Source organism: Salvelinus namaycush, chromosome 26, assembly GCF_016432855.1.
Source record: "Salvelinus namaycush isolate Seneca chromosome 26, SaNama_1.0, whole genome shotgun sequence".
NCBI lineage: Eukaryota > Metazoa > Chordata > Actinopteri > Salmoniformes > Salmonidae > Salvelinus > Salvelinus namaycush.
Genome location: NC_052332.1, coordinates 3,114,327 through 3,140,622, shown reverse-complemented (window position 1 = coordinate 3,140,622; position 26,296 = coordinate 3,114,327). Strand labels below are relative to the sequence as shown.

The following is a 26,296-nucleotide window of genomic DNA, read 5'->3' as shown; positions in this document are numbered from 1 at the left end:
CAAACATATAGAAGAAGGTACTCTGGTCAGATGAGACAAAAGTTGAGCTTTTTGGCCATCAAGGAAAACACTATGTCTGGCGCAAACCCAACACCTCTCATCACCCTGAGAACACCATCCCCACAGTGAAGAAATGGTTGTGGCAGCATCATGCTGTGAGGATGTTTTTCATTGGCAGGTACTGAGAAACTGGCCAGAATTGAAGGATGGCGCTAAATACAGGGAAATTCTTCCAGAGATTTGAGACTGGGACGAAGGTTCACCTTCCAGCAGGACAATGACCCTAAGCATACTGCTGGAGCAACATTCGAGTGGTTTAAGGGGAAACATTTAAATGTCTTGGAGTGTCCTAGTCAAAGCCCAGACCTCAATCCAATTGAGAATCTGTGGTATGACTTAAATATTGCTGTCCACCAGCGAAACCCATCCAACTTGAAGGAGCTGGAGCAGTTTTGCCTTGAAGAATGGGCAAAAATCCCAGTGGCTAGATGTGCCAAGCTTATAGAGACATACCCCAAGAGACTTGCAGCTGTAATTGCTGGAAAAGGTGGCTATAGTATTGACTTTGGGGGGTGAATAGTTATGCACGCTCAAATTTTCCGTTTTTTTGTCTTATTTCTTGTTTGTTTCAAAATAAAAAATATTTTGCATCTTCAAAGTGGTAGGCATGTTGTGTAAATCAAATAATACAAACCCCCAAAAAATCTATTTTAGTTCCAGGTTGTAAGGCAACAAAATAGGAAAAATGCCAAGGGGGGTTGTAACGATCATTGTTGGAAGGATTGGACCAAGGTGCAGCGTGGAAGGCGTTCATCATGTTTATTAATGTGAACCAGCAACAAAACAATAAAGAGTAACAAAATGAACGTGCAGCTTTGTAGTGCAAAAAGGCTACAATACAAAAACAAGATCTCACACACAACAGCTGGCAAAGGCTGCCTAAATATGATCCCCAATCAGAGACAACGATAAACAGCTGCCTCTGATTGGGAACCATACTAAGCCAACCTAGAAACTAAAAACTAGAATGCCCACCATAGTCACACCCTGACCTAACCAAATAGAGAAATAAAATGATCTCTAAGGTCAGGGCGTGACAGGGGGTGAATACTTTCGCAAGCCACTGTATGCCCTGTTCTAAGACTTTGCTGTCACGTGTGTGCTCCCTCTCTGGCCTCTAGGTCACCAGGCTGCTCGTTATGGCGCACACTTGTCACCATTGTTACGCGCACTTGCGCGTCATCAGACTCACCTGGACTCGATCATGTCCCTGATTACCTTCCCTATATATGTCACTTCCTTTGGTCATTGTTTCTGTTTCTTGTCTGTGTGCAGTTAGTGTTTCTTGTTTTGTATTATGTTGTGTTTATTTATTAAAACACTCCCTGAACTTGCTTCCTGACTCTCAGCGCACATCGTTATATTTGCACCCTTTCTACCTCCCTCCCTTGACGTAATCACTAATCTCACACCACTGACTAGTTGTTCTGACTATTAAAGACAGACAAAGAAAACATGATGACACACACACAACACTCAGAGTATTCCGCCAGTGGGATTATGAATGGTAGTGAGTCAGTCTGAATCTTCTCACGATTAATCCGCATTAGTAAATGATGCAGGGGCATTTCCGCTGAGCCACATATTCCCTGTGTTTTTACTTAATCCCAGATTAGGGCAGACAATGCTCTAGACATCTGGAAAATTGATCAATCTAAAATGTGTGGTGGAACGAGTGTGTGACACACACCATTTTCTGTGTCTTTACAAAATATAGTAATTTATCAACAGTATTATGATGTCCTCGTGAGTTGAGGCAAAAGCAAATGAACACCACAAATTGGTGTAGATAATCTTTTAAAAGGCTCCGAAATACCCTGCCATGGTGGCTCAAGTATGAAAAAATTCCTTAGTGTAGATCTGTTAAATTTTAGGACAAATGGCATTCTACTAAAATGTGTCCCAGCACCAGCTTGCAAAGGTAGTTATGCTGCTATGTGTTGAGGTACAGTACCAGTCAAAAGTTTGGACACGCCTACTCATTCAAGGGTTTTTCTTTATTTGACTATTTTCTACATTGTAGAATAATAGTGAAGAGATCAAAACTATGAAATAATACATATGGAATCCTGTAGTAACCAAAGAAGTGTTAAACAAATCAAAATATATTTTATATTTGAGATTCTTCAAAGTAGACACTTGGATGACAGCTTTGCACCCTTCTCTCAACCAGCTTTACAAAATTGACTGGTAATGTATATTATTTGCTGATATTGTGATAGTATTTGTGTGGTGTTGGTGCTACACTAAGTAAGTAAGTAAGTCTCTCTCTCCAATTCAATTCGCTTTATTGGCATGATGTAACAATGTACATATTGCCAAAGCTTACTTTGGATATTTACAATATAAATAAAAATGAGATTCAAAAATGTCAACGGGACAACAGTAACAACAATAACCAAGGGTCAAAATAACCATACATTCAACAATAACAATACGCATACAGTAGAGTACATGTGCAGGTTGATTGGTCTGTCAGACACTGTCCCTCAACTTATGACAGGCAGCAATATAGTGCGCTGCCAACCCACAGCTCTCTGCGTCCTCCCCCAACAGGACGGGTAGCCTATCCTCATCAGAGGTCTTTGAAACCTTGAATAAGGGTTTCAAATTTGGGAAAATGACACTCTAATTGTTTTATATTTTTTACATTTTGTCAGGAAATGCAGCTCCGTCTCAGGTTCTGCAGTGGTTGCACAGCCTTTCCTCTACAGGGAGCCAGGTTTTTTTTCTCTCTCTCTCTCTCTCTCTCTCGTTTCAGAAGCTTGACGCAGGGGTCCTCTATCCTTGCTGACAAGATGTAGATGGCATTCTTCTCCTGCTCAGTGCTACACACTGGGCCTGCCTTCTCAGGGAAACGGCAAGTGCTTATGATAAACCCTGTACCGATATTAAGAGGATTTGGACTCTTATGCAATCGTCACCAAACAATGTCCCTTGGTAGAATTAGCTAAAGGGCTACCTTTCCAAAATCTCTGCCTAAGTACCCCCAGTAATTACCCTTATTTTATTGCTATACTATTGCACATCTGATTTAGCTAATCAAGGATTAGTTGACTCAAGGAGCGGTTTGGGAAACATTACCATAGGTTCCAAACCTTTACCATTCCGGGGACCACCAAATCACTGTGAAAAGCTCTTGAGCACCACCATTTGCGGAGTCTCAGAATTCTTTACACATAAAATATCTTGGCAGTCAAATTCTGACCATTTTAGCAGTGAATGTAACAAATTAAAGGACTATTATTATTAACAACATTTGACATTGTGAAAAGTAATGTAAAATTGCTTATAGGACCATTTATACTTCCAACTGTTATTATAATTTTGTACATTTAAAAAAAATGTTTACATCGAACTTAAATAATCTGAAAAAATAAGTACGGAACACCCCCTCAAAACCAGCAGTGGTCCGCAGACAAGCATGTGTGCCTCATAAATTGAACAATTCCACTGGTTTTTCGATTGAAAATACCATAAAGGTTTTCTTCATCCGAGTTTGATGGAAGACAACAGGATATGGGTCATGGAATGAGGCGACGTATGATGAATTCATGAAGAGATCAGACTTAGAATAAGATTTCTCTTTATGAATCTAATTGAATGTAGGCTCAGCGATATGACTTAGGTGCACAAAGTAAACAGCATAATGGGTCAATTTCCGCAACAACTAAGAGTGTTGAAGTGCGAGGCTAAACTTCCCCCCTGTTATGGTTCAGTAACTACCACGCTCTAACAGCTTGAGGTGAACCCAACCCATATGCGCAGATACTGTGTGTGTGACGGTGTGAGAGCGAAGTCTTGTATCTTGCTCATCACAATATCTGTGGTGCTGCTCATGTCAACTTCATTTCGCTGTCAACCTTTAAACTTACAGTAAGTATTGTGGTCATACACCAACATTACTGATACGAGGCAACATGGCCACATATTTCCACTATTCTTGGAAAGAAAAAAAGGGGACGGCACCCTGGCTATTTTTAGCCTCCTCCTCATAATCAAGTCGGGTCAATTAGTATTGGCAGGTGCCAAGGATCTGGCTGGGTCTTGATTGCTCTAGTTAATGGGCTCTAATGGAGGCATTCTTTTTCCCAATGGCTCCCTTTCTAGCTCCTTCCCGACCAAACACACACATATGTGCAAAACACACGCACGCATGTACACACACACACTTTAGTTGTTCATGATAGGCCTAGTATAACATAGCAAGTGGTGTTCAAGCTAAAAATCTATATTACAGTCATGCAGGAGTGAAAAACTACCAGCTGAATTAAGACAAGAAACCAATCTTAACGACCATACCATCTTTTGAATATTCACTATTAACTTAAAAGATCATTCATCTAGAAATATCTTAATGGCCTGCTTTGGAACGCGCAACAACAAACCAGCACAGGGCACCAATGTGTAAAACATGCCCTTTGTCTTCCTCTGCTGTACATATCTGGTGCTAGTGTTGCACCACCATCACGCACCATGTAACTCCAATGCACTGCAAGATTCACCACAGTCCCAATACACTTTAAACATCCCTCCTTTTCTCTTTTCTTCCATGGTGTAATCACTGATTCATGCATGCATGGATAAGTGAAAGACTAACTAATCCAACCCTCTCAGATCCAGATCTGTAATCAATTCAAGGAATGGAGAAAGGGATTGGGGAAGAATACACTGAAATTTGAACAGAGCCAGACATGCAACCTGATGTAAGTCACACCAACAAGAGTGGGTCGTGTTCATTAGGCACAAACCAGAAGAAAACAGACTTAAACCGGTAGAGACTAACTAAAATGGTCCAATAAGAAATGCTTATTTCTGTTTTCTGTTGCAAAGCGTTTTCTGTTGCATGCCCTAATAAACACAAGCCTGGACTGAGGCCAACTGAAGCTTCGTCCTCTAGCACGGCTCAATAGATAATATACTTCAAAAGTGTGTGTGTGTGTGTGTGTGTGTGTGTGTGTGTGTGTGTGTGTGTGTGTGTGTGTGTGTGTGTGTGTGTGTGTGTGTGTGTGTGTGTGTGTTGGTCTTACCTGAGAAAGAGGACTTGATGATGGGTGGTTGTTGGTTACACATAGGGGACCACCTGGTGAAGGAAACCACAGAGAAATAAGTGTTTGATCAGGAATGTCTTTCCTTCTCCCAACAGAAATAAAGAATATATGTAAAAAAAATATATATACTATTTTGCTCAATAACAATAAATACAACGATCCAAATTGTTTTAATGGACAGTGGTACTCTCTGGGAAGAAACTGGTTGAATCAATGTTGTTTCTACGTCATTTCAATAACTAATTCTACGTGATGACGTTGAACCAACATGGAAAACGTAAAGGAGTTTAGTCATTTTTTCACCAAACTTTTAACATAAATCCAATGACATGGTGAATTTGTTTTTTCTTCACATTGCATTCACGTTAGTTGACAACTCAACCAAATTGAAATCAAAACTAGACATTGAACTGATGTCTGTCCCTGTCATTTGTTGTTTTGTTTTTTCCTTCTTGAAATAAAAAGAAGATGTACTTTCCACGCGCTGCGCCTTGGTCCTCTCTCAGTCCTTTTGACGATCGTGACAGAATTCCCCACCGAACCAGAACCAAGCAGCGTGAGTTCGAGCAGTGGAACACGCAACAGGAGAGGCTGAATTATTTGGAGAAATGGACATGGGAGGAAGACCTAGAAGGCAAAGGACCCTGGGCGCAGCCAGGAGAATATCGCCGCCCCAAAGAGGAGCTGGAGGCAGCTAAAGCTGAGAGGAGGCGATATGAGGAGGCAGCAAGGAAGCAAAGCTGGAGGCCGGAGAATCAAGCCAAAAACCGGCGTTATGAGGGGAAGCGTCTAGCACGGAAGCCCGAAAAGCCCGTGAGTACTACCCAAAAATTTATTGGGGGGGGGCTAAGAGGTAGTGGGCCAAGGGCAGGTAGGAGACCTGCGCCCACTTCTCAGGCTAACCGTGGAGAGCGGGAGTACGGGCAGACACCGTGTTACGCAGTAGAGCGCACGGTGTCTCCTGTACGTGTGCATAGCCCGGTGCGGGTTATTCCACCTCCCCGCACTGGTAGGGCTAGATTGAGCGTTGAGCCGGATGTCATGAAGCCGGCCCTACATATCTGGCCACCAGTACGTCTCCTCGGGCCGGCTTACATGGCACCAGCCTTACGCATGGTGTCCCCGGTTCGCCTACATAGCCCGGTGCGGGTTATTCCACCTCCCCGCACTGGTCGGGCGACGGGGAGCATTCAACCAGGTAAGGTTGGGCAGGCTCAATGCTCAAGGGAGCCAGTACGCTTGCACGGTCCGGTATTTCCGGCGCTACCTCCCCAGCCCAGTACCACCAGTTCCGGCACCACGCACTAAGCCACCAGTGCGTCTCCAGAGCCCTGTTCCTCCTCCACGCACTCTCCCTATGGTGCGTGTCTCCAGCCCAGTGCCTCCAGTTCCGGCACCACGCACCAGGCCTACAGTGCGTCTCAGCCGGCCAGAGTCTGCCGTCTGCCCAACGGCGCCTGAACTGTCCGTCTGCCAAGCGCCGTATGAACTGCCCGTCTGTATTGAGCCTTCAAAGCCGCCCGTCTGCCATGAGCCTGCAAAGTCGCCCGTCTGCCATGAGCCTACAGAGCCTTCCGCCAGACAGGAGCCGCTAGAGCCTTCCGCCAGACAGGAGCAGCCAAAGCCTTCCGCCAGACAGGATCAGCCAGAGCCATCCGTCTCCGCAGCGCCATCTGAGCCATCCGTCTCCTCAGCGCCGTCTGAGCCATCCGTCTCCCCAGCGCCGTCTGAGCCATCCGTCTCCCCAGCGCCGTCTGAGCCATCCGTCTCCCCAGCGCCGTCTGAGCCATCCGTCTGTCCCGAGCCATTAGAGCCGCCCGTCTGTCCCGAGCCGTCAGAGCCGTTAGTCAGTCAGGAGCCGCTAGAGCCATTCGTCAGTCAGGATCTGCCAGAGCCGCCAACCAGACAGGATCTGCCAGAGCCGCCAACCAGACAGGATCTGCCAGAGCCGCCAACCAGACAGGATCTGCCAGAGCCGTCAGCGAGCCATGAGCGTCCAGAGCAGTCATCCAGCCAGGATCCGTCCCTCAGTCCGGAGCTGCCGTCCCTCAGTCCGGAGCTGCCCCTTATCCTGGTGCTGCCCCTTATCCTGGTGCTGCCCCTTATCCTGGTGCTGCCCCTTATCCTGGTGCTGCCCCTTATCCTGGTGCTGCCCCTTAGTCCGGTGCTGCCCCTTAGTCCGGTGCTGCCCCTTAGTCCGGTGCTGCCCCTTAGTCCGGTGCTGCCCCTTAGTCCGGTGCTGCCCCTTAGTCCGGTGCTGCCCCTTAGTCCGGTGCTGCCCCTTAGTCCGGTGCTGCCCCTTAGTCCGGTGCTGCCCCTTAATCCAGTGGGGTTAATGTGGAGGGTGGCCATTTGGAGGAGGCTACGTAAGCGGGTAGTGACTATGGTGGGGTGGGGACCACGACCAGTGCCGGAGCCGCCGCCGTGGACGGACGCCCACCCAGACCCTCCCCTAGATTATGTGCTGGTGCGCCCGGAGTTCGCACCTTAAGGGGGGGGTTATGTCACGCCCTGGCCTTAGTATTCTTTGTTTTCTTAATTATTTTAGTTAGGTCAGGGTGTGACATGGGGAATGTATGTGTTTTTTGTAGTGTCTAGGGTGGTTGTAAGGTTTAGGGGGTTTATTAGAGTAGTTGGGTTTGTTTAGTATAGAAGTCTAGCTGTGTCTATGGTTGAGTGTAGGTATCTAGGAAAGTCTATGGTTGCCTGAATTGGGTCTCAATTAGAGACAGCTGGTTATTGTTGTCTCTGATTGGGAGCCATATTTAAGGCAACCATAGGCTTTAGCTGTTTGTGGGGAATTGTCTATGTCGAAGTGTTTTGTGTCAGCACTTATGTTTTATAGCTTCACGGTCGTCTGTTTTGTTTGTTTTGTTTTTTCCTTCTTGAAATAAAAATATGTACTTTCCACGCGCTGCGCCTTGGTCCTCTCTCAGTCCTTTTGACGATCGTGACAGTCCCCAGTGGGTAGCCTATGATTCAAGCAGTAAGCTATTTAATCTAACATATCCAGGGAATGCATGATTGATATTTTGATGTGCAACCTGTCAAAATATGATTCAGAATTATGGGATTTCTTTTTGGCTCTTCGGAGAATTTGCAGACAGCCTATAGGCCAATATGCACAAAGGTATGTTAGTCACCACGGGCCCGATTCCAACTCAGGAATTTATGCCTTTCCTACCGTGCCTTTCCTACGCACTTCTCAGTAGTTGGTATTCAGATTTACCTTATGAAGATGCATGACAGACTTTGCAGGCATGGTTCCCTTGCGCATGCTGAATAAATGTAATTCAACCTCTGAAAACCCTCCCAATTGATGGCCAACAGATGTTCTTGTGGACTCTTTCATTCAATATGGTTTTCAGTACATTTATCTTAAGCCATCCTTTTAAATACGGTGTACCTTCAATTAGAATTTTGTCAACAGAACGGGTTCTGAAAATAGGGATCAATAAAAGAAAGCCATCTAAATATATGCGTATTCGTCTCTGTTTCAACACCAAGTGGTAGATTTAAAAATACTCTGATCTTGTTGATTATTCAGGCAAATTTCAGGGTTAGGAAAGTGTGTTTGAATCCTAACGATTTAATCAGCCTACATGTCTTATTTTTTTATATTATCAAATGTTACTAATGATCCTCAGCAACAACCAAATGGCTGTGACGTAGGCTTTACCAACTGAACTAACAGTAAATTGGCAATTGATTATGTGTTGTTATTAGGACTAATGACATGCGATATTGGCAGTGGCCAATACTAAATATGCTAGAAATCGGAAACAGAGAAAATCGGGGCAGCCTATAATTAAGACATTCAAGAGTGCCCAACCCTGCAAGTTAAAAGCTTGTAGAATTTAAATTCTGTAAAATGATGCAGCATTTCATAAACTTTACTGTGGGGAAGTTGATACACTATATACAAGAGTATGTGGACACCCCTTCAAATTTGTGGATTCGGGTATTTCAGCCAAACCCGTTGCTGACTGTTGTATAAAATCGAGCACACAGCCATGCAATCTCCGTAGACAGACATTGGCAGTTGAAGGGCCTTACTGAAGAGCTCAGTGACATTCAACGTGGCACCGTCATAGGATGCCACCTTTCCAACAAGTTAGTTCGTCAAATTTCTGCCCTGCTAGAGCTACCCCGGTCAACTGTAAGTGCTGTTATTGTGAAGTGGAAAAATCTAGGAGTGACAACGACTCAGTCGCAAAGTGGTAGGCCCCACAATCTCACAGAACGGGATCGCTGCTTGTTGAAGCATGTGGCGCGTAAAAATCATCTGTCCTCGGTTGCAGCACTCACTACCGAGTTCCAAACTGCCTCTTGAAGCAACGTCAGCACAATAACTGTTCATCAGGAGCATCATGAAATGGGTTTCCATGTCAGAGCAGCCGCACACAAGCCTAAGATCACCATGCGCAATGCCAAGCATCGTCTGGAATGGTGTAAATCTCGCAGCCATTGGGCTCTGGAGCAGTGGAAACGCGTTCTCTGGAGTGATGAATCACGCTTCACCATCTGGCAGTCCGACGGCCGAATCTGGGATTGGTGGATGCCAGGAGAACGCAACCTGCCTTAATGCATAGTACCAACTGTAAAGTTTGGTGGAGGAGGAATAATGGTCTGGGGCTGTTTTTAATGGTTCGGGCTAGGCTCCTTAGTTCCAGTGAAGGGAAATCTTAACGCTACAGCATACAATTACATTCTAGATGATTCTGTGCTTCCAACTGTGGCAACAGTTTGGGGAAGGCCCTTTCCTGTTCTAGCATAACAATGCTAAAACCATTATTTGCACAAAGCGAGGTCCATACATAAATGGTTTGAAAGAGATCGGTGTGGAAGAACTTGACTGGCCTGCACAGAGCCCTGACCTCAACCCCATTGAACAAGTTTGGGATTAATTGGAACACTGACTGCAAACCAGTCCCGATTGCCCAACATCAGTGCCCGACCTCACTAAGTCTCTGCAGCAATGTTCCAACATCTAGTGGAAAGTCTTCGCAGAAGAGTGGAGGTTGTTATAGCAGCAAAGGGGAAACCAACTCCATATTAATTACGATTTTGGCTTTCACGTCTCCATCGATTATAAGGTAAAATAGATCTAAAACAAGTGTCATTTCAATATACAATTCCTTTATCCAAACGGATTGCTAATTTACCTAGCTCTTCTAAATAGCTCTTATCAAGTTGTAAATTACAGTGCACGGAGAATGATGTTATTTCTATCGAAAAAAATAAAGTATATGCTTTTTCCACTTGGAACCCGGCAGGTTCGCTCCACCTTATTCATGGTTTCCTCTCACGTAAAGATAGTGGAATTACAGTATGAGGGAATTAAGTCAAGGTCAGAATATGGCATATCTGTAGACACCACCACACCTTCATTTCTTAGATCTCCACCCAGAACGAATAGCAGGTGAATAGCATGCTATTGTTGTGCTTAAGTTCAAGGTCAGAATACACATGGAGAGAAAAATGCATAAAAAGGGAATAACATTCCATTTAAGCGTACTTAACTCGGGTCGGAGTGGGGCCACAATGCACAGGATATTACTGTTGACCAAATAATGGTTTTAGAACAATCTATAGGAACAACATGTAGAAAAATCAGCAAAATGTACCGACATTCACTTCCATAAGAGGAAGGCAATCTCGGTGTTGGTAATTTTCGGTTTATCTCACAGTTCTACTCACTTGTTTGAAGCTCTGTCTTGCTGCAAGTTGGTTAGTGCAGCAAAGTTATTCCGTAATGTTCTCAAACTAGCCAGTACCTACACAGGGTGGGATGCAGTTTGAAACATCAGACACTATGTGAGATACAGTATTGTCAACAGCAATACATGTAAACAAACTAATTTCTTAGTTCATACACAATGTCTTAGTCTTTACCCCAAACATTTTGTCGTTTACCTCATTGTAATATACAGTACCAGTCAAAAGTTTGGGCACACATACTCATTCAAGGGTTTTTCTTCCTTTTTACTATTTTCTACATTGTAGAATATTAGTGAAGACATCATAACTATGAAATAACACATATGGAATCATGTAGTAACCAAAAAAGTGTTATGCAAATCAAACTATATTTTATATTTGAGATTCTTCAAAGTAGCCGCCTTGATGACAGCTTTGCACACTCTTGGCATTCTCTCAACCAGCTTCATGAGGTAGTCACCTGGAATGCATTTCAATTAACAGGTGTGCCTTGTTAAATGTTTATTTGTGCAATTTCATTCCTTCTTAATGCATTTGAGACAATCAGTTGTGTTGTGACAAGGTAGGGGTGGAATAAAGAAGATTACCCAATTGGGTAAAAGTTCATATTATAGCAAAAACAACTAAAATAAGCAAAGAGAAATGACAGTCCATCATTACTTTAAGACATGAAGGTCAGTCAATACGGAAAATGTCAAGAACCTTGAAAGTGCAGTCGCAAAAACCATCAAGCGCTCTCATGAGGACCGCCACAGGAAAGGAAGACCCAGAGTTACCTCTGCTGTAGAGGATAAGTTAATTAGAGTTACCAGCCTCAGAAATTACAGCCCAAATGCTTCACAGCTCCAGTAATAGACACATCTCAACATCAACTGTTCAGAGGAGACTGCATGAACGTGACCTTCATGGTCAAATTGCTGCAAAGAAACCACTGGTTGTGCTGCTGCTCCAGTTTCAACTGTTCTGCCTGCGGCTATGGAACCCTGACCTGTTCACCGGACGTTATATCTTGTTCTGGACCTGCTGTTTTGGACTCTCTCTCTACCGCACCTGCTGTCTCGAACTGAATGATCGGCTATGACAAGCCAACGGACATTTACTCCTGAGGTGCTGACCTGTTGCACCCTCTACAACCATCTGACCCTGCTGGTCATCTATGAACGTTTCAACATCTTGGCCATGTTCTGTTATAATCTCCACAGCCAGAAGAGGACTGGAGTGTACCTATGATAAAACTTACAGACCTCTACATGCTTTGTAAGTAGGAAAACCTGCAAAATCGCCAGTGTATCAAATACTTGTTCTCCCCACTGTATATATATATATATATTGAAAGAGGTACTGATGATGCAAGTGAAGTATATCAGTCCCCAGAAATGTAACAACCCACTGGGCACAGATTTCAATGCAACGTCTATTCCAAGTTGGTTCAATGCAATTTCATTGAAATGATGTGGAAACAATGTTGATTCAACCAGTGTGTGCCAAGTGGGAAAGGTCTAATAACTAATGAACATCATGAATGTAAAGCATACTGTAACGATAAGACACTGACCTGTGCAAATGGCGTGACTATCAAGTTGTCCCCATGGCTGTAAGAGAGGAAGGAGAGGAGAAGGAGGAAGATGGTTAATTTACTATGTGAAAACATACACAATCACGGCTCTCCTTTCTAATTGGAAAAGTAGCAATGAGGAAAAATCTCATTCGTGTTAAGGTATCACATGCATTTGTCAACACAGATTAACCATATACAGAGATAGAATTCAAGAAATCAATATACAATTATGTTTTGATATATTTATGATGATATTTTCTGGAAATGTTCAATGTAGATGTTCTGTATTGGAATATAGGGTTTGTCTGTGTGTCAAGGTCAAGCAAGGCAGGGGGAAAAGACACTGTCAAACAGCATCAAATCATGAGTAAATTAAAAGTCATCCATTTCCACCAGTGAATGCGGAAGTATCAGATGTGTGGGGAGTGAATAGCAGGGCACATCGAGCTTGCCTAGAGTTGAGGCGCTTGGCGATGCAGAGATATTCCAGGTTTATATGATCAGTCCACACTGGGAATGGATATTCCGCCCCCTCTAACCTGTGCCTCCACTCCTCTAACCAGTGCCTCCACTCCTCCAACGCCATCTTCACTGCGAGTAGTTCTCGATTTCCCATGTCATAATTCCTATCAGTGTGACTGGGATCAGATCTCCTCTCCCTCCTACGTTCCTGTAGCCGCCCAACGATCCGTATGGTCAAGGCGATAAGAGAGTCGAGATCCATGGGCAGCTCCCGGGCGGCGAGCTCATCTTTAACCTCCTCCGATAATCCATGAAGTAACATGTCGAACAGGGATTTTGGGTTCCAGGCAGTCTCGGCAGCCAACGTGCGGAAATCGACCGTCTTGGCGAAGTAGGAGGAGCTTCCGAGCAGCCTCTCTTCCGGTGAACGGAGAATCAAACACCTTTTTTTACCTCCGCCATGAACTCCTCCAGACTGAAGCACACGGTGTATTGTTGCTCCCACACCACTGTAGCCCAGGCAAGAGCCCTCCCGGACATCAGCGTTATCAGGTATGCTATCTTCGAGTGGTCTGAGGGAAAAGACGAGGGCTGCAGCTCGAAGATGAAGGAGCACTGGGAGAGAAATGCCTGACAGGCTCCTGAATCTCTCCGGAGGAGGTAAGCTGGGTTCTCGGAGAGCCGGGGTGGGCTGGGGAGACGCGCTGGTAACAGTGGGGTTACTGAGAGGCTGGGAGGTTTGTGGCTGGCTGCCTAATAGATAATTTGTGGAATTGCCCCAGCAATGTATTGAAAGCGTGGTCATGACGTTCCACCAAGGTCTGGAATCCTTCCATAAGATTTTGAAGTAACTCCTTGTGTCTTCCAATGGTGGTTCCTTGGGAGCAGATGGCGTTGCGGAGCTGGTCCAAGTCTTCTGGGTCAGTCATGGCCATTTCGTACTGACAAGACTCAGGAAAAGCCCCAGATGCGGACACAGGAGGCAGACAGATGTTCATTACAAAACAGGGGGCAGGCAAACGGCAGGTCAAGGGCAGGCAGAGGTCAGTAATCCGAGGCAGTCAAACAGGGATCGATTGGCAGACATAGGGTCAGAACCGGGAGGACTAGAAAACAGAAACTGAAGCAACTGGAAAATGGGAAAACATGCTGGTAAGACCTAACAAGACAAGACGAACTGGCAACCAACCAACAGAAAACACAGGTTTAAGTACACAGAGGATAATGGGGGAAAATGGGAGACACCTGGTGGGGGGTGGAGACAAGCACAAGACGGGTGAAACAGATCAGGGTGTGACAACCATTCTTTGTCCAATTCAATCTGACCCAATAAACAGAGGTACTGCAGAAAAGGCCCATGGAGTTGGTGGAGGAATCCTTTAATTCATGGGCACTTGCTCAGCTGGGCCAGGGGTGCTTTAATTAGGTCAGGTGGAAATGTCCACCAGATCTCAACTCATTAAAAGGAGGAAATCGCCATCGCCCGATCTCGCATCTTTCTCTTCCTTAACTCCGTCTAATCCAGAAGTTCTGTGCGTCCATGAATCCACCTAAGTCCACCGAATCTGTTACCTTTTCATCTGAACTATCATTGTGATCGGGAGAGCGGCCATCAGTTCTTGTTTATAGTTATTACCGCGTAGCGCGGCTTGGAGCGCACGCGTCAAAACATTTGTTTTGTAAATGGTCAGTAGGAGACTTGCCAGTTGGTCAGTGCATGCTTGCAGTATACGTCCTGGTAATCCGTCTGGCCCTGCAGCCTTGTGAATGTTGACCTTTTTAAAGGTCTTACTCACATTGGCTGCGGAGAGCGTGATCACAGTCTTCCGGAACAGCTGGTGCTCTCATGTATGTTTCAGTGTTATTTGCCTCGAAGCGAGCATATAAGTAGTTTAGCTCGTCTGGTAGGCTCGTGTAGGCTCCCTCCTCCTACTCCTACTGATGTAAATGGTCAATGATCACGGCCCTACAGATCATCACAGGACAATCATGCCATCGATATATGGTTAATATGTAATAAAATGACATGTACATATGAAGACAAACTTGAAAGGGTGAAATATGAAACGTCATTGTTTGCAGAACTGATCAATTCTGATATCAAACTGATGGGGGTTATAGATTAAATAACCAATCACTGATTATATTATCTGTATTATTCTTCTCATGATTATGATGAATAGTTACGAGCCTAAATGACTCAAGGATGATTCCCATTGACATCTTATTGAACTGAATTGCTGAATTACCTAATTATGTTAATAATGAATGATTGTTATGCTTTGATCTTTGTGACTATGAATTTGATTGGATACATGTTATTCTGTTTCGTTTGTTATGCATTTGATTGGATACATGTTATTCCGTTTCCTGTGTTATGCAGCACAAACTACCCAGTAAATATACCACTTTATGGTTAATGGAATTCCTGCCTCAGTCTCATCCATTCCTCTGTCACCTGACCCGTGACCACCTGTTCACCTTCACTGTCAGTCATCCTACCTGTCCAGCTACCCACACAGGTTCCACTAATCTTTCAGGTACGTTTAACTTGGCAACTTGATTATGTTCCAAAGAATAAGACCTGGCTTAACCCATAATAAGAGTGTGATGTGTCAACTCTTCTAAATCAAAGTCTAACTCATGATCTATAAGTGGGAGGGAAGGATATGTTTTGAGAGAGAAACAACCCTGGCGTGTTTCTTGGCGAGTTCTTTGGCTTTGGTCCAATCGTTCGTACAGTATAATGTTTATTTTCTTGAAGTCTTTTTCATGCAGATATTACAGAGAATGATGACCACAATATCTTACCTTGCCACAAGTTTCTCAACTTCTCCCTTTGTTCTTTTCAGGGACAGACAATTCATTTTGTTTTGTCAGTTGTTTTTCAGCGCACATCATAGAATCCCCTCTACTTACAAACTGAAACTACAAACAGAAAAACTACAACAAATGAACAAGTGTAACTTGTATCAATCTCTAAGTGACAAATGAATGGTTGGCCAAGCGCTTGTTCAGTTTAGCATGTTAGGCTGCCATGAATGGGTGGATTCCCATAACACAGCATGCATGCATTCCCTTACTAACACACAGAAACCGTCCCAAGCATGGATGTGTGTACTCAGAGGAACCACACACACTGGAGGAATCGGGTGGCAGCTTCTCGATAGCCACCCCAGGAAGGAGTGCTTTTATGTGGGCATTAGTGCATGTAGATGCAGGGTTGGGTAAGGGAAGACAGAGGGTTAGGAGCAGTTCAGATAGATTCAGTGTCGTTCAGTCCTGGTCACAGAGATCCAGACAGGGTATGCAGGCTTTTGTTCTAGCTCAGCACTAATACACCTGATTCAACAGTGTTAGGTTAAAATAAAAAAAAGCATGCCCTGGAGAGCCCAAGGACCAGGTTTGACGAACCCTGCCTCAGAAGATCCCAAAGGATATGAAATATCACTATCAAAGTGTTCATTGAGCATAGTCATAGAAGTATGTTCATTCCCCTTCTAAACAGGAATTATCCATACGTATTGCAAAATAAGTTGAACGTAGCCTGGATGTAGTAGCCAGACTGTTTGAGCAATCGACAAGGTTTTATGATTTCCAACAATGGCTATGAAGCAATAATACACTGGCACCCAGCCTAGGTTGAAAGTGCAACATGGCTTAAGGTCGTCCGTCCTCAACTCCTTCAGGCCGCTGGAGACATATCAGTTACATGTCATTACCTGATAGTGCTCCTAATTACCTTTTCGCATATCGGGCAGGATTACAGAGCTCCCATGGGCCTTTACATGTTGCACACAGGGTTTTGACTTACCACGACTGAGCAAACGAGCCTCCTCTGAGCCAGATAAAACAAACATTGTACACTGTTGTTCATTTTGTCGAAAAGCCACAGTCGCCTTCTCAAATGAATTTGTGCATAGCACAATATTGTATATGTTTTAATGTAGTTTTGGTTCTGATAATGTACTGTAATGGCTTTAGATTTAGCGTAATATGTAGCCCCATCTGCTGACAATATGTAGCCCCATCTGCTGACAATATGTAGCCCCATCTGCTGACAATATGTAGCCCTGTCACGCCTTGACCTTAGAGATCCTTTTAATTCTCTATTTGGTTAGGTCAGGGTGTGACTAGGGTGGGAAATCTATGTTTTCTTTTTCTTTGTTGGCCGGGTATGGTTCCCAAACAGAGGCAGCTGTCTATCATTGTCTCTGATTGGGGATCATACTCAGGCAGCCTTTTTTCCACCTTAGTTTGTGGGATCTTGTTTTTGTACTGTTGCTTTCCAGCCCTACAAAACTGTGCATTTCGTTTTGTATTTGTTTTTTTTCCGGTGTCATCAATAAAAAGAAAGATGTACGCCTACCACGCTGCACCTTGATCCGATCCTTCCATCAACGAGCGTAACAAACCCCATCTGCTGACAATATGGAGCCCCATCTGCTGGCAATATGTATCCCCATCTGCTGACAATATGTAGCCTCATCTGCTGACAATATGTAGCCCCATCTGTTGACAATATGTAGCCCCATCTGTTGACAATATGTAGCCCCATCTGCTGACAATATGTAGCCCCATCTGCTGACGATATGTAGCCCCATCTGCTGACAATATGTAGCCCCATATGCTGACAATATGTAGCCCCATCTGCTGACAATATGTAGCCCCATCTGCTGACAATATGAAGTCCCATCTGCTGACAATATGTAGCCCCATCTGCTGACAATATGTAGCCCCATCTGCTGACAATATGTAGCCCCATCTGCTGACAATATGAAGTCCCATCTGCTGACAATATGTAGCCCCATCTGCTGACAATATGTAGCCCCATCTGCTGACAATATGTAGCCCCATCTGCTGACAATATGTAGCCCCATCTGCTGATAATATGTAGCCCCATCTGCTGACAATATGAAGTCCCATCTGCTGACAATATGTAGCCCCATCTGCTGACAGACTGATGGCTACACATTCCAATTCGGTGGATGTTTGTCGAAACAAAATTGTGTTTAACATCTGTAGGTATCTTGCATTTTCATGTGAGAATTCTGATTGAATAAATGACCAGTGTACAAAAACATCAAAACGCCTAGCTCTGGTCCAGGGCATTATCACTAGCTTCACTACTACTTAGTAGAGGAACGCACACTAACGCGCACTGGACCACAGCATCCAAACGCCTAATATTGGAATGACTCCAATTCTGTTCAAATTAATATATGGAAAGGACGTAATAAAATAATCAGGATGGAGTTTCTAAAACTACTTCTATACACGCCATGCAGTCTTCTGAGCAAATATGAGGCCCAGATTACAGTACTGATCTCGAGTCTAAACCCATAAACCAGACTTTGATCCATCCCTTCATTGTCACGGCCGTCGTCTAGGTGGAAATGACCGGACCAAGGTGCAGCGTGGTAAGCGTACATTTTCCTTTTATTTAGAATGTTGCCAACAAAACAAGAAACAAAGAAACGACCGTGAAGCTTACTAGGGCTATAGTGCCACTAACAAAGTCAACTACCCACAAACACCAAAGGAAAAATGTCTGCCTAAGTATGATTCCCAATCAGAGACAACGATAGACAGCTGTCCCTGATTGAGAACCATACCCGGCCAAAACATAGAAATACAAAACATAGAAATAAAGAAACTAGAATGCTCACCCTAGTCACACCCTGGCCTAACCAAAATAGAGAATAAAAGCCTCTCTATGGCCAGGGCGTGACATTCATGCCTTGGAAAGGTGCACCACTGGAGGATTTGTGGGGTTTAGACTCTCAGTAAACTACACACAATACCCCAAAATAACAAAGCAAAAACAGCTTTAAAAAAGAAGGGGGAAAAAAGAAATACCTTATTTACATAAGTATTCAGACCCTTTGCTATGAGACTCAAAATTGAGATCAAGTGCATCTTGTTTCCATTGATCATCCTTGTGATATTTCTACAACTTGATTGGAGTCCACCTGTGGTAAATTCAATTGATTGGACATGATTTGGAAAGGCACACACCTGTTTATATAAGGTCCCACAGTTGACAGTGCATGTCAGAGAAAAAACCAAGCCACGATGTCGAAGGAATAATCCGTAGAGCTCCGAGACAGGATTGGGTCAAGGCACATATCTGGGGAAGGGTAGCAAAAAATGTCTGCAGCATTGAAGGTCCCCAAGAACACAGTGGCCTCCATCATTCTTAAATGGAAGAAGTTTGAAACCACCAAGAATCTTTCTAGAGCTGGCCGCGAGGCCAAACTGAGAAATCTGGGGAGAAGGGCCTTGGTCAGGGAGACCAAGAACCCGATGGTCACTCTGATAGAGCTCTAGAGTTCCTCTGTGGAGATGGGAGAACCTTGCAGATGGACAACCATCTCTGCACCATTCCACCAATCAGGCCATTATGGTAGTGGCCAGAAAGAAGCCACTCCTCAGTAAAAGGCACATGACAGCCTGCTTGGTGTTTGCTAAAAGGCACGTAAAGGACTCTTAGACCATGATAAACAAGATTATGTGGTCTGATGTAACCATGTAACCAAGGATCATGCTGTGGGGGTGTTTTTCAACGGGAGGGACTGTGAGACTAATCAGGATTGAGGCAAAGATGAAAGGAGCAAAGTACAGAGAGATCCTTGATGAAAACCTGCTTCAGAGCTCTCAGGACCTCAGACTGGGGCGAAGGTTCACCTTCCAACAGGACAACGACCCTAAGCACACAGCCAAGATAACGCAGGAGTGGCTTCGGGACAAGTCTCTGAATGTCCTTGAGTGTGGCCCAGCCAGAGTCCAGACTTGGACCCGATCAAACATCTCTGGAGAAACCTGAAAATAGCTGTGCAGCAACGCTTCCCATCTAACCTGACAGAGCTTGAGAGGATCTACAGAGAAGAAATGGGAGAAACTCTCCAAATACAGGTGTGCCAAGCTTGTAGCGTCATACCCACAAAGACTCAATGCTGTAATCGCTGCCAAAGGAGCTTCATCAAAGTACTGAGTAAAGGGTCTGAATATTCATGTAAATGTGATATTTCATTTATTTTTTAAATACATTTGCAAAAAGAAAATGTCTGTCATTATGGGTTATTGTGTGTATATTGATGAGGCGGGAAAACGATTTAATCCATTTTATAATAAGGCTGTAATGTAACAAAGTGTGGAAAAAGTCAAGGGGTCTGAGTACTTTCTGAAGGCACTGTATGTTTTGTTCTATGAGATCATCTTCATCAGCTCGCTTCACTTTTTGTGCATTTTTTGATAATGTATGTAATCAAAACAAACATAAAACACATAAAGGCTTCATAATTCAGAAAGGTCATGCTAACCAAACCCCATTCTTTCCTCATTCATTTCCCCCATTATGAAGGAGGTGTGAACCTAAGTGTAACCGACTGGACTTCATCAGCAGGGCTGTCACTTACTTTCCACTAATGATGGGCTCAGATCGTCGCGAGGTCAGGCCTGGCCTCTACAGGTGTTTATTCCTATCGATAAGGCACAAAATGGAGGACACTGAGCCGTAGTCGCTACGGTTTTCGGAGTGCCCCCAATTACCCTTATCACCAGACACAAAATGAAGGACACTGAGCAAGTCGCTTTTGTAGTGTAGTTGTCATTCAGGGTCTCTGTCATGTATCATTACAACCACACACTGGCATCATTTCACCCACTTATCTCCAGTTTTGTCCACTGGCAGATGAATTACTTTCCATTCAGATGGTCTTAAATAAGGTCAGTTAAACACCAGTTAGACCTCAGTGCAACACAGGAGTCAGGTAGACGGAGCCTAGCTTGTACTCTGTTACCTTGTTCAAAGAGAATGCAGTTACATAAATAGCCAACGTAACAGGACTGTGCTGTTACTTTTTATTTTTACTTTTAATTTCAGCCTACTTGGTAAATATTTTCTTCTTCTTGAACTGCACTGTTGGTTAAGGCCTTGTAAGTAAGCATTTCGCGGTAAAGTCTACACTTGCAGTATGCGGCGCATGTGGCAAATAAAGTTTGATTTGATTTGTGGAAGGTTAAGACAAACATGTAGGATACATACAGTATATCTAGACACAAGCAAGGATGACTTCAGTCCCTGTTTGATCCTCCTGTTGTGAGGATCTCAAAACAGAGGTAGGAAAACATTGAGGACAGTGGTCTGGTATATAACTATAGTGCATTAAAGATAGGGCAGATGGATAGAGAGAGAGAGAGGATGACGAGCAGGAGGAAGAGATGGAATGGAGGATTCCATTGTATCCGGAGCGATAGAATGACAGGGGTAGGCAACCCTGGTCCTGAGTGCCTTAGGTACTGGAGGGTTGAGTTCCAACCAGGCACTACACCTGTCTCTACTAATTACCTACCAACTGAGCTAATCAATTCATTGATTGATTCATAGGCAACATTTGACCAATCTGGTCTCGAAGTCTAAAGCAGAAAAAAAAGGTTTTGAATAAAGTTTATAACTCCTGCTCTAGGGGCTCCATCAGAAGTCCTCTTATTGAAGTAGGCCCAGATGAGTGACTGAGTCAAAAGTATACGATGACTCCAGAAGGCATGCGCAGGGCTGTTTATTGCAATAACTGATGAAGTGTGGCGTCATGCTGTGTAAAAGATAGAGGGCCTGGGGCCCTGGTCTGTAATGTCTGTTTAAATACCTTGATGACTAGTGTGAGCAGACTCATGATATTTCCCTGGGAAAAAGAGTCAAACATTTGTAGCAGGGGAAAATAGACTAGCATAAGATATACTACTTGATTTACTACTTGAGATACTTGAGATACTTGAGATGATTACTACTTGAGATGACAGTCACTAGCCCAGATTCCAGGACAAAAAAGTCCCATTTCAAGTAGCATTATTTTTATCGATTTAATACTAGCTTGATGCAAATATTTGAACCTTGGGAGGGATTCGTTGGGAGGCATTTTAATTAAATTCAGAGACAGGGTACATATTGGCAGGCAGATGAGTGATTTACAGCTGAATAACAGGGGCCCACTGATTACTGCAGGGCAGTTTAGTACTGGGTCTTTTCCTAGGGGCCCTATCCTAACTTCACTTTCGGCCCGACCTGACCCCAACAAACTCTCTGGCATTGTTTAAAGTGGCTAGTGATACATTTTTACATAAATTTCCATCAATTCCCATTATTAAAGTGACTGGAGTTGAGTCAGTATGTTGGCAGCGGCCACTCGATGTTAGTGGTGGCTGTTTAACAGTTTGATGGCCTTGAGATAGAAGCTGTTTTTCAGTCTCTCGGTCCCTGCTTTGATGCACCTGTACTGACCTCGCCTTCTGGATGATAGCGGGGTGAACAGGCAGTGGCTCGGGTGGTTGTTGTCCTTGATGATCTTTATGGCCTTCCTGTGACATCGGGTGGTGTAGGTGTCCTGGAGGGCAGGTAGTTTGCCCCCAGTGATGCGTTGTGCAGACCTCACTACCCTCTGGAGAGCCTTACGGTTGTGGGCGGAGCAGTTGCCGTACCAGGCGGTGATATAGCCCGACAGGATGCTCTCGATTGTGCATCTGTAGAAGTTTGCATCTGTAGAAGTGCTTTTCGTGACAAGCCGAATTTCTTGAGCCTCCTGAGGTTGAAGAGGCGCTGCTGCGCCTTCTTCACAACGCTGTCTGTGTGGGTGGACAAATTCAGTTTTTCCGTGATGTGTATGCCGAGGAACTTAAAACTTACTACCCTCTCCACTACTGTCCCGTCGATGTGGATAGGGGGGTGCTCCCTCTGCTGTTTCCTGAAGTCCACAATCATCTCCTTTGTTTTGTTGACGTTGAGTGTGAGGTTATTTTCCTGACACCATACTCCGAGGGCCCTCACCTCCTCCCTGTAGGCCGTCTCGTCGTTGTTGGTAATCAAGCCTACCACTGTAGTGTCGTCCGCAAACTTGATGATTGAGTTGGAAGCGTGCATGGCCACGCAGTCGTGGGTGAACAGGGAGTACAGGAGAGGGCTCAGAACGCACCCTTGTGGGGCCCCAGTGTTGAGGATCAGCGTGGTGGAGATGTTGTTACCTACCCTCACCACCTGGGGGTGGCCCGTCAGGAAGTCCAGTACCCATTTGCACAGGGCGGGGTCGAGACCCAGGGTCTCGAACTTGATGACGAGTTTGGAGGGTACTATGGTGTTAAATGCTGAGCTGTAGTCGATGAACAGCATTCTCACACACGTATTCCTCTTGTCCAGATGGGTTAGGGCAGTGTGCAGTGTGGTTGCGATTGCGTCGTCTGTGGACCTATTGGGTCGGTAAGCAAATTGGAGTGGGTCTAGGGTGTCAGGTAGGGTGGAGGTGATAACAGGGGCCCACTGATTACTGCAGGGCAGTTTAGTACTGGATATTTTCCTAGGGGCCCTATCCTATCACTTTCGGCCCGACCTGACCTCAACAAACTCTCTGGGAGACAAAATGGAACTTAACATTTGAGTCATGTTTGGGGGGCACCTCAGTCATATAATTTCAATCACTGTGAAAGACCACTATTTGACTTCCCATAACATAACTAAATGCCTCTTCTGATGGGAACACATGCTTGTTTTAACATCTTTGGAACAATGGTACAGCTTAGGCATGTTAATGGTCAACCGTTTAGCTGGTTAGCCAGACATAATAAATTACCCAACTAAACTCAGTTGTACAGATGTAGGATCTTAATTTGAGCCAGTTTGCTACAACAGAATAATAATCCTACAGCAACGGGGATTGTGAATTATTATATGGATTATAATTAATGGACATTTCTGTAGGGGTTGATACATTTTTGGTAAGGCAAAATCAAGTCTGACATTTCATAGTGGAAATGACACATTTCAGAACCTCAAATACACTACATGTTTTAAATTTCCTGCAACAAGGTGATCAAATGAAGATTCTACATCCATAATTTGTATTATTACAGAGGGGGACACAGAAGAGATGAAATACAAGAGATGTGTAGGATTTGCTCTCACATGTCACTGTTGATGGAGGAGTTCCTGGACATGGACCTGGGTGAAAGGTCGTAGTCCGAGTCGGACCGGTAGAGGAAGGACTCTCTCCGCTGGCTGTGGACAATGTTGGCCTGCAGGAAGAGCCCTGACCCCGGGCTGACCATGGGGTCCAGCGGGATGCGCCCTGGCGACGAGCCATTATCCACGTCGAACCTACGAAGAGAGAGACCGAGATGGAAGGTTAGAGGAGAGGTGTTCACATTCACAATCTTTCGTTTTAAGCTGAGAATACATGGTTTTGCTCATTGGTGTGCCCCTTTTACATTTTTTATTTATGGAAAATATTCAGGAGAATTTTTTTCAATTTACCCAGAGGTAAAAGTTACATATTGAACAACCTGATTATAGCCTCTGTAGAACTATAATGTGATAATAAGCAACATGGGTCAGGATACTGACTATAGGAGAATGGAGTGTATAATAGGTGTACAATTTCCTGACACACAAACACAGGTGAATTGCTGTCACACCAGCCTTCGCTTTGGCTCCCCCTCCTGTCCAGCTCAGGCATTTGGCATCGCCTGCTTTCTAGCTGCTCCCGAACCAACTGCTGGCAAACTCCCTTCACTCATCAACCCCGGATTTATCTCGTCATCATTACACACACCTGGTTCCAATCCCCACTCTATCACTGTATATATACTCCCTTCCAATTGTCTTTGTAAATGTTACTTGTTTTCCTGAGAGGAATCTCTCCTATTTCCTGATTAATTTATATTTTGCACCTTGGGTTCGCCCTGTGCCTTTTTGTTTATGAAGATATATTTGAGCACCACAGCGTTTGGGTTTTGTCCCGCTTTGATCTACGTTGCTTAAATAAATTCAGTAGTTCTAAACCTGCGACTGTCTTCTGCCTACTCCTCTCTACACCAGTGACAGTTAAGTAACGGTTACTCAAACTACAATAACCAGGGATGGGGAGTGACGGATTACAAAAGAAACTGTAACTGTAATCTGCGAGTGGGATAGACTTCAACATCTACAAATTATCGAGATATCAAAGTGTCACCCATAGAGATTCTATTAAATAAATTAAGATTTCTAATTCGTAATTCTATGGGTTCACCCAAAAAATGTATAAAAAAAATTGGCTTAAAGCAAATGCAACATATGGCATTACATTTTTCATATGTCATGCAATTAGCAATTTTCAGCAGTACTCAGAAGAATGCCATTCCATGATAGCAGCATTTATTATTTTTAAATGTTTTGAAGCAACGAGCCCTCCATGACAAAAACATAAACAGAGTAGGCTAATAAGTCCTTTGTATTTGGGTTATGTTCAGGTAAAACAATTTGAAAAATCCATATTTCCAAGTCCTTTTCTCAAAAATCACAGGGTATTTAATTAATTGAAATCACTGGAAATCTGACAGACTTTGGTTTTTAATGTAAATATATTGCCTACTCGTTTTACTATCTGTATTGAAGTAGAAAGCAATGGGTTAGATGCCTTCGTAACCCATAAAATGAAACATCCATTTAAGGTCAGCTATTTAAACTCTAACATTGATTTATCTTGCAATAGATGTCATTCAATTGGTAATATTATTTTTTGTCTTCTTCTAATGCCTCTTAAGGGGAAAGTAACTGAAAGTAGTCATATTACGTTGTGGGGTTTGGGTAATCCAAAATGGTACAGGTAACTAGTAACTTTTTAAATGTATTTCACCTTTATTTAACCAGGTAGGCCAGTTGAGAACTAGTTCTCATTTACAACTGCGAACTGGCCAAGATAAAGCAAAGCAGTGCGGCAAAAACAACAACACAGAGTTACACATAAACAAATGTACAGTCAATAACACAATAGAATGTATGTACAGTGTGTGCAAATGAAGAAGAGTAGGGAGGTAGGCAATAAATAGGCCATAGAGGTGAAATAATTACAATTTAGCATTAACACTGGAGTGATAGATGTGCAGATGATGATGTGCAAGTAGAGATACTGGGGTGTAAAAGAGCAAGATGGTAAGTAATAATATGGAGATGAGGTAGTCGGGTGTGCTATTTACAGATTGGCTGTGTACAGGTACAGTGATCGGTAAGCTGCTCTGACAGCTGATGCTTGAAGTTAGAGAGGGAGATAAGTGTAGAACTGTAACGGCTTACATTTTAAAAGTAACCTACCCAACCCTGACAATGACGTAGTTGTCGTCCTGCTGGGGTTAAGAATGGATTAGCGTCTGCCACAGTGGCAGCACATAGGCAGTGGGGGAACCTTGGGAAAGCCTGTGTATTCAAACAGACAAAGTTATCCCTTCAGAGAATGGCCTACACACACATTTGTGCAGACAGACACACATATACACACACCACCCAACCGCAGGCACACACAAGGGATGACGTCATCCCCAGAGTGACCGTACGTACGTACCCCAACCAGAAGCCATGGATTACAGGCAACATCCGCACTGAGCTAATGGCTAGCACTGCCGCTTTCAAGGAGAGGTTCTC

The 26,296-nt window shown here is 44.0% G+C and overlaps 1 protein-coding gene across 1 annotated transcript in view; it reads right to left on the bottom strand.

Moving 5' to 3' along the window:
• LOC120021519 (cAMP-specific 3',5'-cyclic phosphodiesterase 4D-like) overlaps positions 1–23,961 on the bottom strand; it is a 75,250-nt gene extending 51,289 nt beyond the window's left edge. The window contains exons 1-4 of the mRNA XM_038965309.1: positions 23,804–23,961; positions 12,388–12,424; positions 10,812–10,888; positions 5,091–5,143 (exon numbers count right to left, since the gene is read on the bottom strand). Coding sequence (XP_038821237.1) covers positions 5,091–5,143; positions 10,812–10,888; positions 12,388–12,424; positions 23,804–23,946 — 310 coding nt within the window. The 5' untranslated portion in view covers positions 23,947–23,961. The remainder of the gene's footprint in view (positions 1–5,090; positions 5,144–10,811; positions 10,889–12,387; positions 12,425–23,803) is intronic.
• Positions 23,962–26,296: the final 2,335 nt, after the last annotated feature.